This window comes from Schistocerca gregaria, chromosome 3, assembly GCF_023897955.1.
Source record: "Schistocerca gregaria isolate iqSchGreg1 chromosome 3, iqSchGreg1.2, whole genome shotgun sequence".
Taxonomy (NCBI): domain Eukaryota; kingdom Metazoa; phylum Arthropoda; class Insecta; order Orthoptera; family Acrididae; genus Schistocerca; species Schistocerca gregaria.
This window is the reverse complement of record NC_064922.1, coordinates 788888469-788901825: the sequence shown is the minus strand read 5'-3', so window position 1 is coordinate 788901825 and position 13357 is coordinate 788888469. Positions and strand designations below refer to the sequence as shown.

The window sequence follows — 13357 nt, the reverse complement described above, 5'->3', positions numbered from 1 at the left end:
TGCTAAGCTTGAAAAAATACGTAACTAGTCCAGCTTTCAAAAACATTGATTATGACATATGAAATTGAGTGAAATGCTCCTACTTCCCAGACAGTTATCAGTTCCAGTTACATCAGCAGATTTTCTCAGATAATAAAGCTTCATTCGATAATAAACAAGCCCCTGACAAGTCTTTAACGCCGGTTATGTACATGTATCATACATAAAGTGCAAGGGGGTATCCCATAAGTAGCTTTTACAGCTTAAAACGTTATTTACCACATTTTACATTTTCCTCTGTTTTACACAATTTTTTTTGAAGTCGCTTGAAAAGTGTAAAGGCAGGGTTTCACTGTAATTGTAACTGATTTAGTCCCTTCAGATTACAAGAGAGCTGCTGATCATCAAGACACTTTCATAGGGCACATTGTAATAATTGTGACAAAACTTATTTCAATTTCTTTAAGCTACTATTAACGAACCCATAAAAATTTGGCTAATGGTTGTTAAACCACGGGCAAGTTAAAAACAAGTATGTCGATTATCGATACTGTAACACCTTTGTAAGTAAATGTTTTTTTCTCATTCTGTAATTTGATGTAATCTGGAAATATTCTGTAAATATCTTTTATGAAGCGATGTTACTTTATGTATTGAATTGTAACGTACATAACTGGTTCATGCTTGCCAGCCGGTGTGGCCGAGCGGTTCTAGGTGCTTCAGTCTGGAACCGCGCGACTGCTACGGTCACAGGTTCGAATCCTGCCTTGGGCAGGGATGAGTGTGATGTCCTTAGGTTAGTTAGGTTTAAGTAGTTCTAAGTTCTAGGGGACTGATGACCTCAGATGTTAAGTCCCATAGTGCTCAGAACCATTTGGTTCATGCTTAGGGAAAGTAGAATTGAATAGGATAGAATAGCTGGAGGGAAGCATTTCCACAACAAAAAGATTAATGTAGGAATGTGAAAGCTGGGGTAGTGTGAGAAGTCTTTGTGGTGCATAGAGTCAGTAGCTAGCTCTCAACAAGTCAACATCCCGAGTGATCAATGAGAGAAAGATTTCTGGAAAAGTACAACTTATACCTTGGATGAGAACTATTATGAACCAGTGTATCATGGCATTTATTGGGGTGCCATAAAATCTGCATTTACAACACCAAGAAGATATTTTACAGAGCATATTGTATGAAGAGCCACAATTGCCTCATATGGATTTGTTCTACCACTGCTGCATCCATCTTCAGGCAAAGTAGTAGGTAATCTTGTAAATGCATGCATGGACCAGTGTTAGCACAAGCCTTTAAATAAGTGATTAATGTTGTTTCATGAACTGTGTTTTAGCCTAAGTCGCTAACCTTGATAGGACTATTCCTGTTACAAGATAGTTCAGAGTTTTCCTATTATGAAGAAGTGTTTAAATAATTATTTACAGTAATTAAAAGAATTACAAAATTTTGTGGCATAATAGAATAAGATTTTGCAAATAGTCCTTCGAGTGATGTGCTCCATATAGTAGTAAAAGTTCGTAAGTTGAATCTATAGTAAAAGAATACTGAATTACATATTCACTCCGAGGTTATTAAAAGCAAGCAATAGACATTAGAGTAAAGTAGTTTGTTGCCATTAAACTAAAACCGCTGTCATCAACTCTGTTGACTAGTTACTTTGCTCTTACATCCTACGGTGTGCTGCTGCTTTCACGTCTGATTACCAACAAACTGTCTCTTGGAGGTGATGTTCAATAGGCAAATGGTTTGTTTTGTTAATTAACATTTACTTGAAATTACTTTTGCCCAATAAGGCTGGAGACCATGTTTATTATCACAGCTTTTACTTTTTGAACACCATAGTGTAGGTTGGACACTGCTCGAATAACATTACATCCTTTGAATACTTAATCCTTCAGGGGACAAATTACAGCCCGATTACTTTCCACTGGCACATACAATGATGGACAAACGAAAAAATCACTGTAAAGGTGTAGCACTGTAGGGTGGATTTACTATTGCAGTAACTATGCAGAATGTTGTAACTGTACCGAGTGGTTCAAAAAGAAAGAACGGAAGTACGTCACTGGACATAGGAGTGTTCAAAGTTTTGATACTGTTGTCTGCTTGCTTGTAGAGACATGAAAAGTGTGCCACAAGAGAAATAAGAGAAATCGTTTTGTGTGTTGGAATTTTTGTGAAATCAATCCACTGTTCAAGTGCAACGTGCATTTTGCCATCAATTCAGCAAGAAGCCACCTCTGCACAAGCAGTTTTATGACTGGCACACAAAATTCTTGAGCATGGACATGGACAGGTTTGTATGGGTGCGACATCACCAAGGTCTTTAGCACCCACATGAAAGAGAGATTGAAATGAGTGTCAGTAAATTACACAAAACAGGAAGATAAAACAGCATGTAAAACACAGGTCTGTTGGAAAACTAAGTGCATACCCACACAGAACCACAGAACGAAGTATTGTGTCAGTAGTAAAACATTAACGACACAGGAAGAAAGTGATATAAAGAGCTAAAACAATATAGCATATGGATGTGGCTGGCTGATTTAAATAAATAAAAAAAAAAGGAGAGAGAGAAGCCAGCCACTCTGCAAAACACAAACTTCCAGCCTAAAAGTTTAGGCCAGAGTCCGGTCACATCACAAAAACTACCTTAGTCACACTCATCTCATTATCAGCTTTGCCCTTGCATCATGATATAAAATGCACTACACAATTTACGGAAGATAGAGATGTGAACACCACAAGCACTACAAAACTGGGGATCCTCTCGTCGTCGTAAAAAGCTGTTTGTGAGAGGGCAGTGCCCAATTCTAAGATGCGCAAGGGCCACTTCATCCTGACTGAGCAACTGATGGTAACGCCATGGCTGGGTTGTTGACTTCACCAACTGTAGCTTATTGGCCGTCACAGCCAGCCACTCCTCATTCCACAACTGCATGCACTTCCTGTGTAGCGCAGAAATGACAGCCTACAAGGAAATAGGACACTGTGCCACATCCTGTCCTCTGCTGGCCTCCTTGGCAGCCCAGTCAGCCTGTTCATTTCCCAATATCCCTACATGACCTGGCACGCAGCAGAATGACACCTGCTTATCTGTTGTTGCAGCAAGTGCATTTGGTCATATATCGTCCGGACCAGCTGTAGCGATTGTAAGGCACTAAGGGAATCTAAGCAAATGGGAAACCATTTGCCCTGAATATGAGGCATCTGCTCCAGTGCCTTCAAGATCACATGGAGCTCTTTTGAGAAAATGTCAAGAAGACGAAGAATTCCCTTGCTTGGAGCCATCAGTGTGCACAATTGTGAAACCATGATGCATATCTAAAATGTTAAGAAACTGAGATTGAAATGTAAAATCTGGTGTACGATCTTTCTTAAAATTGGTGAAGTCTAAAATAAGTCTGAGACTCCGCAGAAGACAAGGTGGAAATCTGCCCCCACTGAAATGTAAGACATGAAGATTGGCCACACCCATCTCTAGAAGGCAATCCTGTGCACAAATCCCATAGGGCCTCATTGCCTGTTACGAAAAAGCCTTTCCAATGGAGGCTGAGCAACGGTATGGTAGATGTGTGTATATTGTGTGGACAGTGTTTTGTATGTCTAGCGCACCATATATAGCAGTCGCCTGACGTAAAGTGGCGGTTCACCAGCCTCTGCACAGACACTTGGTATGGGGCTTGTTCTGGATGCCCCAGTCGCCAATTGAATCCCTTCATTGTACATCAAGTCCAACATCTTTAAACAAGAGGACCTTGCAGACTCATACACCGTGCACCCATAATTGTGCCGAGATCATATAAATGCCTTGTAAAACCGGACCAGACAAGTCCTGTCGGCTCCCCTTGTACTGTGGCCAAGACGTTCTAAAATACTTAAAGCCTTAAGCGAATGTTTCTTCAGGGCCGTAAGATGTGGCAACCACATAAGCGTAGAGTCAAATATGAGGCCCAGAAACCCCACTGTGTCCTTAAAAGTGAGGACAGTGTCCCTCATCATCCACTAAGGAAAGCTTAAAATGGAACAAGAATGGCTAAAAATAACACACAGATTTCTTGGTGGAACTTAAAACCACTCTTCTGTGCCCATTCACCCAAATGTCGAAAAGTTAGTTGCAAACTGACGTGTTTTTCGTTGTGAGACTTGAAGAAGAGAAACACAGAGGAGTCACCCACAAACAAAGAACACTGGACTAGTAACAGCTATGGCTATTAATAGCTATGGCAAAGACAGTCACACTTAAAATGCTACCTTGAGGGACACCATTCTCCTGCTCAAAGCTATCAGACAGGGCATCACCGACTCGGTATCTAAAATATCATGGCGAGAGGAAGGACTGAATAAAAATAGGAAGACAACCACAAAAACCCCATTGGTGAAGCTGCTCCAGCATAAAATGCCTCCAAGTAGCATCGTAGGCCATCTCAACGTCAAAAAATATACCTAGAAGGTGATGCCAGTGTAGGAGAGCCTGTAGTATAGCTGCCTCCAGGAGGGCAATGTTATCAAAGGTGGAGCAATACCTCTTGAACCACACAAAGTGACTTTAGAGCGTTGCCTGGATTCTAAGATCCAGACAAGGAGGCGGTTGACCATCCGCTCCACGGTCTTCCCCAGGCAGCTAGTATGGTAACTGCTTGGGCTTGTGCGGTCTTTCCCAGGTTTTAACAGAGGAATTAAAATTTCCTCGTGCCACGAGCCAGGAAAGTGAACTGATGCCCAAATGGATTTAAATAGTGTGAGGAGGATATCTTTGTTTTGCCGTGTGAGGTGCTGCAGCATACTGTAATGGATCCTGTCATGACCAGGGGATGTGTCACGAGCCGCAGACAATGCGGACTCCAGCTCCCACATGGAGAATGGGCAATTGGCAATTGCAATCTTCATCAGAGGTGGATCAGAAGTCCAAACTACACCTCTCTCAGCAACCGCTCTATGGTGCTGGAAACCTGGATCCTGACTGGCTGTTGCAGTAACTGTGGCAAAATAAGCCGCCATAGTCTGGGCAATGTCTCGCGGATTTGGTTTGGAGAGTGCCGTTCTCCTTTACAGCAGCCATGGGGCACATGCCTCCTCTCCCAGAAATTCTCCTAATGGTCTCCCACACAACATAACTTTTGGTGGAACAATTAATGGGGTTCAAAAACTGTTGATACAACCTCTTTTTGCTCTCTCGAATAATTTGGCAACACTTTGCCCTCGCCACTTGAAACGCTTCAAGATTCTCTGCAGTTGGCCAACACTTGAACCTACGCAGAGCTGCACGCCCAGTCCCGATTGCAGAGCAGCATTTGGCACTTTACCAAGGGACAGGTTGTCTCCTCTGCTGTCCCGTGACTGTGGAATGAATGTTGCAGTGGCACAGTGGATCATTTTGGTAATATGATCCAGACATTCGCACAATGTCCAAACTGGGCCAACTGACTATAAGTTATCCAGTCGGCTCTATCGAACACCCATCTCGGTGGTTTCCTTTCGGGTTCCACCATATCTGGCAGGTGAACCACTTCCCATTGAGCAGTGTGAGCAAGACCTGGAAAGCAAAGTGAGAGACTAATGGCAGAGAACGAACCCATAGTTGTGCAGAAGTGAGTGTTGTGTCCCCCATTCAGCAAGTATGCTCATGACGACACAAGAAGCCCCTCTGCTCTACCCGTGGGGCAGGTAGATGCAGAGCCCCAAAGCCCACTGTGTGCATTAAAATCACCACAGAGGATAAAGGGGTGGGGGAGCTGTGTAATACGGTCAGTTAGGGCCTTTTCATCAAGTGCATCATGTGGGGCAAGTAAAGGGTACACATTGTCAACGGATGATGCATGCGTACTGATACAGCAACTGCTTGTAAAGTAGTTGTGTGTGTGTGAGAGAGAGAGAGAGAGAGAGAGAGAGAGAGAGAGAGAGCAGGAGTGGTAGTCAGTACTGAGGAAAATACCTACGCCTCCTGTAGCTCTCTCCACTCAGGTCGTCTTTTTTGTGGAGTACATAACCTCATAGGTCAGGGGTGCAAGATTGATGGAAATGACTATCTGGAGAGACAGACACAGTGGTCTGCTCCGAGATAAGAGAGGAAGTTATTACACATGCATCCTGAACCCCTGGAAGTTCCACATTAGGATGGGAGCCATTTTATCGATGTGGTTTTAATTTACCCCTATCTTTGCACCGCGGAGGTGAAGCACTTTTAGAGCGAGGGGGAGTGGAGGGGCTGCCTGGATCCATGATATCCTCCTCATCAATCACATGTGAAAGAGTGACATCTGACGGTGCTCGGAACAGCTTTTGACCTGAATGTCATGAACCTTTCCCTACACCCTGTACCTTCAAGGATGAGGGGGAAAGGGGGCTTGAGAGGCACTGTGCTTTTTGTGTGCCTTCTTGACACTCACTACAGAACTGTTGCTGGTCTTTTCTGTGGCGGCTGCTTGGACTGCTTTATCCTTACTTCTTTTGCCTTGACATGTACACATGCTAGTAAAAGTGCTGGTGGTGGATAGCTGTACAATGGACAATGTTTTTGTCGAGGCGTAAACCTTAGGAACAGGTTTCTGCGCCATGAAAGCATAAGATGTAGTAAAGACGGGAGGTTTCGTTGCCTTATATTCCTTTTTGGCTTCAGAATAGGGGATCCACTTGGTGACATAGTTCCTCAATTTTTCATTTCTCTGCAAGAACAAGGCAGTCTCGGCTCCAGACTGGGTGGCTCTCAGAGCAGTTAACGCAGACTGCTGGAGATGGACAGTCAATCCCAGCTTCACGAGGTACCTTTCCACATTTCGCACAGCTCACTTCACCCCCGCAACTCAGCGTTGTGTGACCAAAACATTGACATTTTTAGCATCACATAGGGTTAGGTATGTAAGGCCTAACCCTAAGTTGGAGGAAACCTGCCATGATATGTTCCGGCAACGTTGCAGAATTTAAGGTCACAATGAAGGTGGCATTCTTCTCAATTTCTCCATTATTCCTACACATCTTTTGCTCTAGGTCCACTATCCCCTGTAATGCCCATTCCTGTTTAAGTTCAGCTATGTCGATATCCATAATGTCACGGCATGTGACCACACTTGCTAGAGTTATGGGAGATATGCATTTACATCATATTCACCCAATTTTTCAGTCTTCATAAGCAGTTCCACCTGCTTTGCCCTATTAGTCTATCAGTAGGGAACCATTCCACAGCTGCTCAATAGACTTCAGGCTTTCAGCAAGTCCTTCCAAGCCTTTATGGATATAGAAGGGGGGCAATTTTTCAAATGTTGCCTCCTTCCTCTTAATGACCAAAGCCACATTCTGATTTATGATTCCTTGAGACCTGTTACTATAATCCAATTAAGGCAGATTACCAGGAGGGCTAGCCTCCCTCATTCGTTTGGAGGGTTGGGTATGAATACTCCCAGGCAGTACACCTTTCCCACTGGGTGGAGGAGAAGATGACGATTTCAAGGGTTCCATCTTGGTCCCATGGACAGCTAGGAAACAACGCTCCACTCAGACAAGAGCCCTGCGTGCCTGAGTAAGCCTTATACAACTGAGGTATGGCAGGTTCCCCAGTGGATGCCCGCTAACAACTGTCCCACTTCAATGGCCTGGCATCTCACCAGTGCGCAGCACACCTTGAGACTGAGGCATTTTATTTATTTATTATAGAGTTTTTCACCATCCTTGCGATCCAGGCAGACAAGCCAAGATCCCCATTCTCTGTGACACACAATGTTCCACTGCCGCACCATACACTGGTCGTTGAAGCATGCCCAGAGCGTACAGTAACAGGAGACTTGTGGCACTTAGCAACCCCAGCTCAGGAACCTCAGGGTTGTCAAGCCTGTACTCAGCAAATGAATGCTTAGCCCATGAGGGCAAAATTCTTTAAAGTTGATTGCATATGCAAAGAGAAGAGCACTGGTTGGCTATGCACAGCTGATGTAAATGTCTACTACATCCGAAATGTGTTCACAAAGAGCCCTTGGAAGTCTACAAGATGGACAGTCCAGGAACTCCAACTTCCTCAAACATGTTCTGAAACGGCACCTGCATTTGAAGCATCAAGGTGCCGTTACTGCACCAATTGCAAACGTCAACCGTAACAGAAGGTACGAATTTTGCATTTCAGTTCTCCAGGATATGGCAGAGGACACTTTTTCCTTATGACTCATCTTTTTGGACGAAACAACATTTCATCTATCGAGTAAAGTAAATTGCCATAATGTAAGAATTTGTGGGTCACAAAACCCTGGCCATCGTCATTAAACATAAAAGGGACTCACCAAAAGTGACTTTTTTGTGCAGTTTCTGTTCACATAATTTATGGACTTTTCTTTTTTGTGGAGGAAACTGGCAGCAATATCATACCTTGGCATGCAAAATTTGTTGTGAACTCAACTTTAAAAGCATACCACTGATCCAATTTTTATGCCTGATAAAGAGTTCTGCTTCACTTTCACACTGAAGTGGATCATTTTCTTAAAACACCATCCCACATTATTGCATTGGACAACAAGATCTAGTATACTGCTTTTGGCCTACCAGGTCAGCAAAACTCAAACCTTGAGATTTTTTCTGTGGGGTCTTTTTTTGTGCCTCAGCACCTCTGCTATACGGTAAGTAGCAACTATCCTTTTCATAATATTGTTAATTATATGATACTCATACATGAACAGGGGATCCTTGTACCACCAATGGCAGCTACACTTCAAGAGCCGAAAACTGAATTGTTGAAGCAGTTCACTCAATCAACAGGGACCTGCTGATTCATGTATAAAATGAGTGGACTGAGGTTTTTATGTTTCTTGAGCAACTTATGGTGCTAATGTTGAGTGTACAGTGTAGAATGCGTGTGCGTGTGGTCATGTGCAATACATTCCTGTCTTTCATAGTTTGTAATAAACAACTGAAATCTTCTTTCTTACTGACTGACTCTGTATAATACACTACTGGCCATTAAAATTGCTACACCACGAACATGACGTGCTACAGACGCGAAATTTAACCAACAGGAAGAAGATACTGTGATATGCAAATGATTAGCTTTTCAGAGCATTCACACAACGTTGGCGCCTACAATGTGCTGACATGAGGAAAGTTTCCAACTGATTTCTCATACACAAACAGCAGTTGCCTAGTGAAACGTCGTCGAGATGCCTCATAAGCTGGAGAAATGCGTACCATCATGATTCCGACTTTGATAAAGGTCAGATTGTATCCTATCGCGATTGCGGTTTATCGTATCGCGACATTGCTGCTCGCATTGGTCGACATCCAATGACTGTTAGCAGAATATGGAATCAGTGGGTTCAGGAGGGTAATACGGAACGCCATGCTGGATCCCAATGGCCTCAAATCACTAGCAGTTGAGATGACAAGCATCTTATCCGCATGGCTGTAACGAATCGTGCAGCCACGTCTCGATCCCTGAGTCAACAGATGGGGACGTTTACAAGACAACAACCATCTGCACGAACAGTTCAATGTTGTTTGCAGCAGCATGGACTATCAGCTCAGAGACCATGGCTGCGGTTACCCTTGATGCTACATCACAAAGAGGAGCGCCTGCGATGGTGTACTCAATGACAAATCTGGGTGCACAAATGGCAAAACCAGTTTTTCTGATGAATCCAGGTTCTGTTTACAGCATCATGATGGTCGCATCCGTGTTTGGCGACATCGCGGAGAACGCACGATAAAAGTGTGTATTCGTCATCGCCACACTGGCGTATCACCTGGCGTGATGGTATGGGGTGCCATTGGTTACGCGTCTCTGTCACCTCTTGTTCACATTGACGGCAATTTGAACAGTGGACATTACATTTCAGATGTGTTATGACCCGTGCCTCTACCCTTCATTCGATCCCTGCAAAACCCTACATTTCAGCAGGATAATACACGACCGCATGTTGCAGGTCCTGTACGGACCTTCCTGGATATAGAAAATGTTCGACTGCTGCCCTGGCCAGCACATTCTCCAGATCTCTCACCAAATGAAAACGTCTGGTCCATGGTGGCCGAGCAACTGGCTCGTCACAATGCGCCAGTCACTACTTTTGATGAAGCTGCATGGGCAGCTGTACCTGTACACGCCACTTATGCTCTGTCTGACTCAATGCCCAGGCATATCAAGGTCGTTATTACGGCCAGAGGTGGTTGTTCTGGGTACTGATTTCTCAGGATCTATGCACCCAAATTGTGTGAATATGTAATCACATGTCAGTTCTAGTATAATATATTTGTCCGATAAATACCCATTTATGATCTGCATTTCTTCTTGGTGTAGCAACTTTAATGGTCAGTAGTGTATTTTAGGGGGTTACTGCAGGTTGCTCTATGAAGCAGAACAGGCAGCTGTGTCTGTGAAACAACTACCATCACTGCAATCCATTGACTGACACATTGCACAAATGATGCTGAGTTCACAGTCCATCACTGTTGAAGCAGGACCCTTTTGCACAACCCATCTGTTACTCTCACAGAACACAGTGTAAAAGTTATGTATTACGCCCATATTACTGGAGATAATATTCAGTTGATAATGATGGATATCTTTCCCTCAGCGTACTTCATTGTCTTCTAGTCCATGTAAGAAGCCTCAAGCTACTGGAAAGGTTTGAGAGTAGTTAGGATGAATTTCATTTAATGTGCTGGTTTGCAAATTCACTAATATGGCATATTTTACAAATTATATAATTTTTAAATGGAAAGGGATAATGTTTTTAATTTCTGGACTTGGACTTCTGGTGACATTTACATTAAGTTGCACATCAAGCTTTTTAGAATATGTGCCATTACGAAAAGCAGCTATTTTTTATGCCAAACATGACCCTACATACTAGCAGATGCTAAGTCATAATATACTACATTTTTACATAATCAAACATTCACTTCTTACTTACTTATGCATAATGGTAATAGAAAGCTCGTAATTCTGAAGGAAATCATCAGCTTTCAGCACTGTTCCGTCAGTAATTCCAATTTCCTGTACAATAAATTGTCAGTAGATTAGTAAGGAGTGAACTCAACAAATAATCAGTGATTCAAATATAAAAAATATCTTATTGCAAGCACCTAGACAGAAAATAGTGAAATCTCATTTACATGATACAAGAGAAAATATTCTGATGGAGCAAACTATCCTTTTCATAATATTGTTAATTACATGATACTGATAAATGAACAGATTATTTTTTAAGATAGAAAAAGAATTAGTACAAAATCTGATATTCATTTTAAAACTACACTCTAAGGCAGGACAAGATTATATTGGCTTGTGACAGAAGAATGGCACACACAAAAATAATAACTGCTCATTTTCCTTGCAACAAGCAGTTACTTCATATGGCAAAAACAAAGGAAAGTTTTGTGCAAATGTAATGAAGGAAACTACTGTACGATTCAGCAACAAAGAAGAGACATGATCTGAGCTCTTCATAAATATCTTTCTTAATCCTAAGAGTGTTTTAGTAACAACCCCACATCTATTTTCCCAGAATGAATGTTTTCCTGCCATTTATGTTGTTTTTTATCGCTTCTGTCAAATTTCTTATGTCCACAATATTAATTCTCATCCAATTTTGTGCTAATATATTTATAATTTTCCTGCTATTTACTCTTTATGAAAAAATGTTTGTGGACAAAAAACTGACGTAAAATGACGCTGGCATGGCACTGGCCGTCAAGTAACGTTTACAAACGTTACATGGTTAAACATCTTGATACCACGGCGCTCTACTCAGTGGATCTGAATTGGTAAATGAGATAAAAGTTGGAACAATTCTTGCTGTATCTCCCGCTGCCAAGCATTACTCAGTGTGTATGCTGATGGGAGTAACTAGGTTTTTTTAAATCAAGATATCATGACCATTTCCGAAACTGTCTCTAATGCACATGCATAGCTTCCTGATTGTTGCGATTGTCATGATACCTTTGTCAAACCATATTTAGCATATTTCATCGTTTGGCCACTTGTAGCACTAGTTGACACTTTTGATGACTTACCGTATTTACTCGAATCTAAGCCGCACTCAAATCTAAGCCACACCTGAAAAGTGAGACTAGAAATTAAGGGGAAAAAAATTTCCCTAATCTAAGCCGCACCTGAAATTTGAGACTCGAAATTCGTGGGGAGAGAAAAGTTTTAAGCCACATCTAAAATGCATTACTGGACTGTGTCATGCATTGTATGCCGCATTCTGATAGTGCATGTCTATGGCCTTTTGCCACTCGCGGCATGGCTTGCTTTTGTGCGCACTACCGCCGATACAATAAAAAAAGAGAGGAATTGTCTCATTACCGAAACAATGGCAAGAGACTGCTATTTGTTGTTACTTACACTGCTGCTTTCTTTGATAATGCTCAACAAGAACCAAATAATAGACTGAGTGTGATAGGTGATGTTCTAAACGAGAGTTTAGCAAAAATTTTTCTCCGTTTGAAAATCTTTGCAGGCGCCTCTTAAGTACATTACATTCTGCACAGAAATTAGAGTCATCTTAGATTTAAAAATCTGGTCAATTGCCGTGCTTCATTTCTGACTGTATCACTGTTAAGCACAAGAATAATACAAATATGAACATGACATGATATGTCCGTGTTTGCTGTTGTCTCACTCTAGTTTTGTGGCTTATTAGGCAGACAGGATTTAAATGAGATAGCAGCAAACTCGAAACAATACATAGCAAAATGTTTATATTTGTATTATTCTTATGGTGACGAGAATACTGCATGTGATTCACAATTTATAAAAGTTCCTATTAGCAACCATCTCTTCTCACAGATAGGAAAAAATCCAGAAGGTAGAGTTGGCCATATTGACAAACATCCCAAACAGTCTTGCCATTCGGGTTTTCATAGTACATTGAAATGCTGCTACATTCGAAGATGAACAATACGGCACTTGTATTTACATCGTTGGATAATATTTGAAAATGCAGTGGTCGAAACTCGAGGCGGAAAAAAAGCTCGTCTTCCACCTTTTTTTTAAAAAATTTATTTACTGACGCACAGGTTTTGGCGCCAGTATTTATCTTTGTGCCTACAAAGCATGCCTGTGTAGCGCTACATATATTCGACGGCAGAAATAAGTTATGGCGGCACCCACCAAGATTTTTCAGCACTTCTGCCTGCTTTGCACTCGATTCTAAGCCGCAGGCGTTTTTTGGATTATAAAAACCGGAAAAAAGTGCGGCTTAGATTCGAGTAAATACGGTAGTCATGTACAGAGCTTTCAAATTTCTCTCAGAATGAGTTTAAATTTGCTGGAAGTATCACTTCATCCAGCTTCCACGTAATTTAGCTTCTCACTGATGTAGCTCTAATAATACTTCTTCAATCTGTCTGTTTCTGTGGCCTACCCAAAAAGTATGAGACTGATATAATGTAT

The 13357-nt window shown here is 42.0% G+C and overlaps 1 protein-coding gene across 1 annotated transcript in view; it reads right to left on the bottom strand.

Annotated features, from left to right (window-relative positions):
* Nucleotides 1-13357, bottom strand: part of LOC126354243 (SUMO-activating enzyme subunit 2) — a 134299-nt gene that overhangs the window by 14887 nt on the left and 106055 nt on the right. Inside the window, exon 10 of the mRNA XM_050003745.1 lies at nt 10872-10954. Within this exon, the coding sequence (XP_049859702.1) occupies nt 10872-10954 (83 nt within the window). The remainder of the gene's footprint in view (nt 1-10871; nt 10955-13357) is intronic.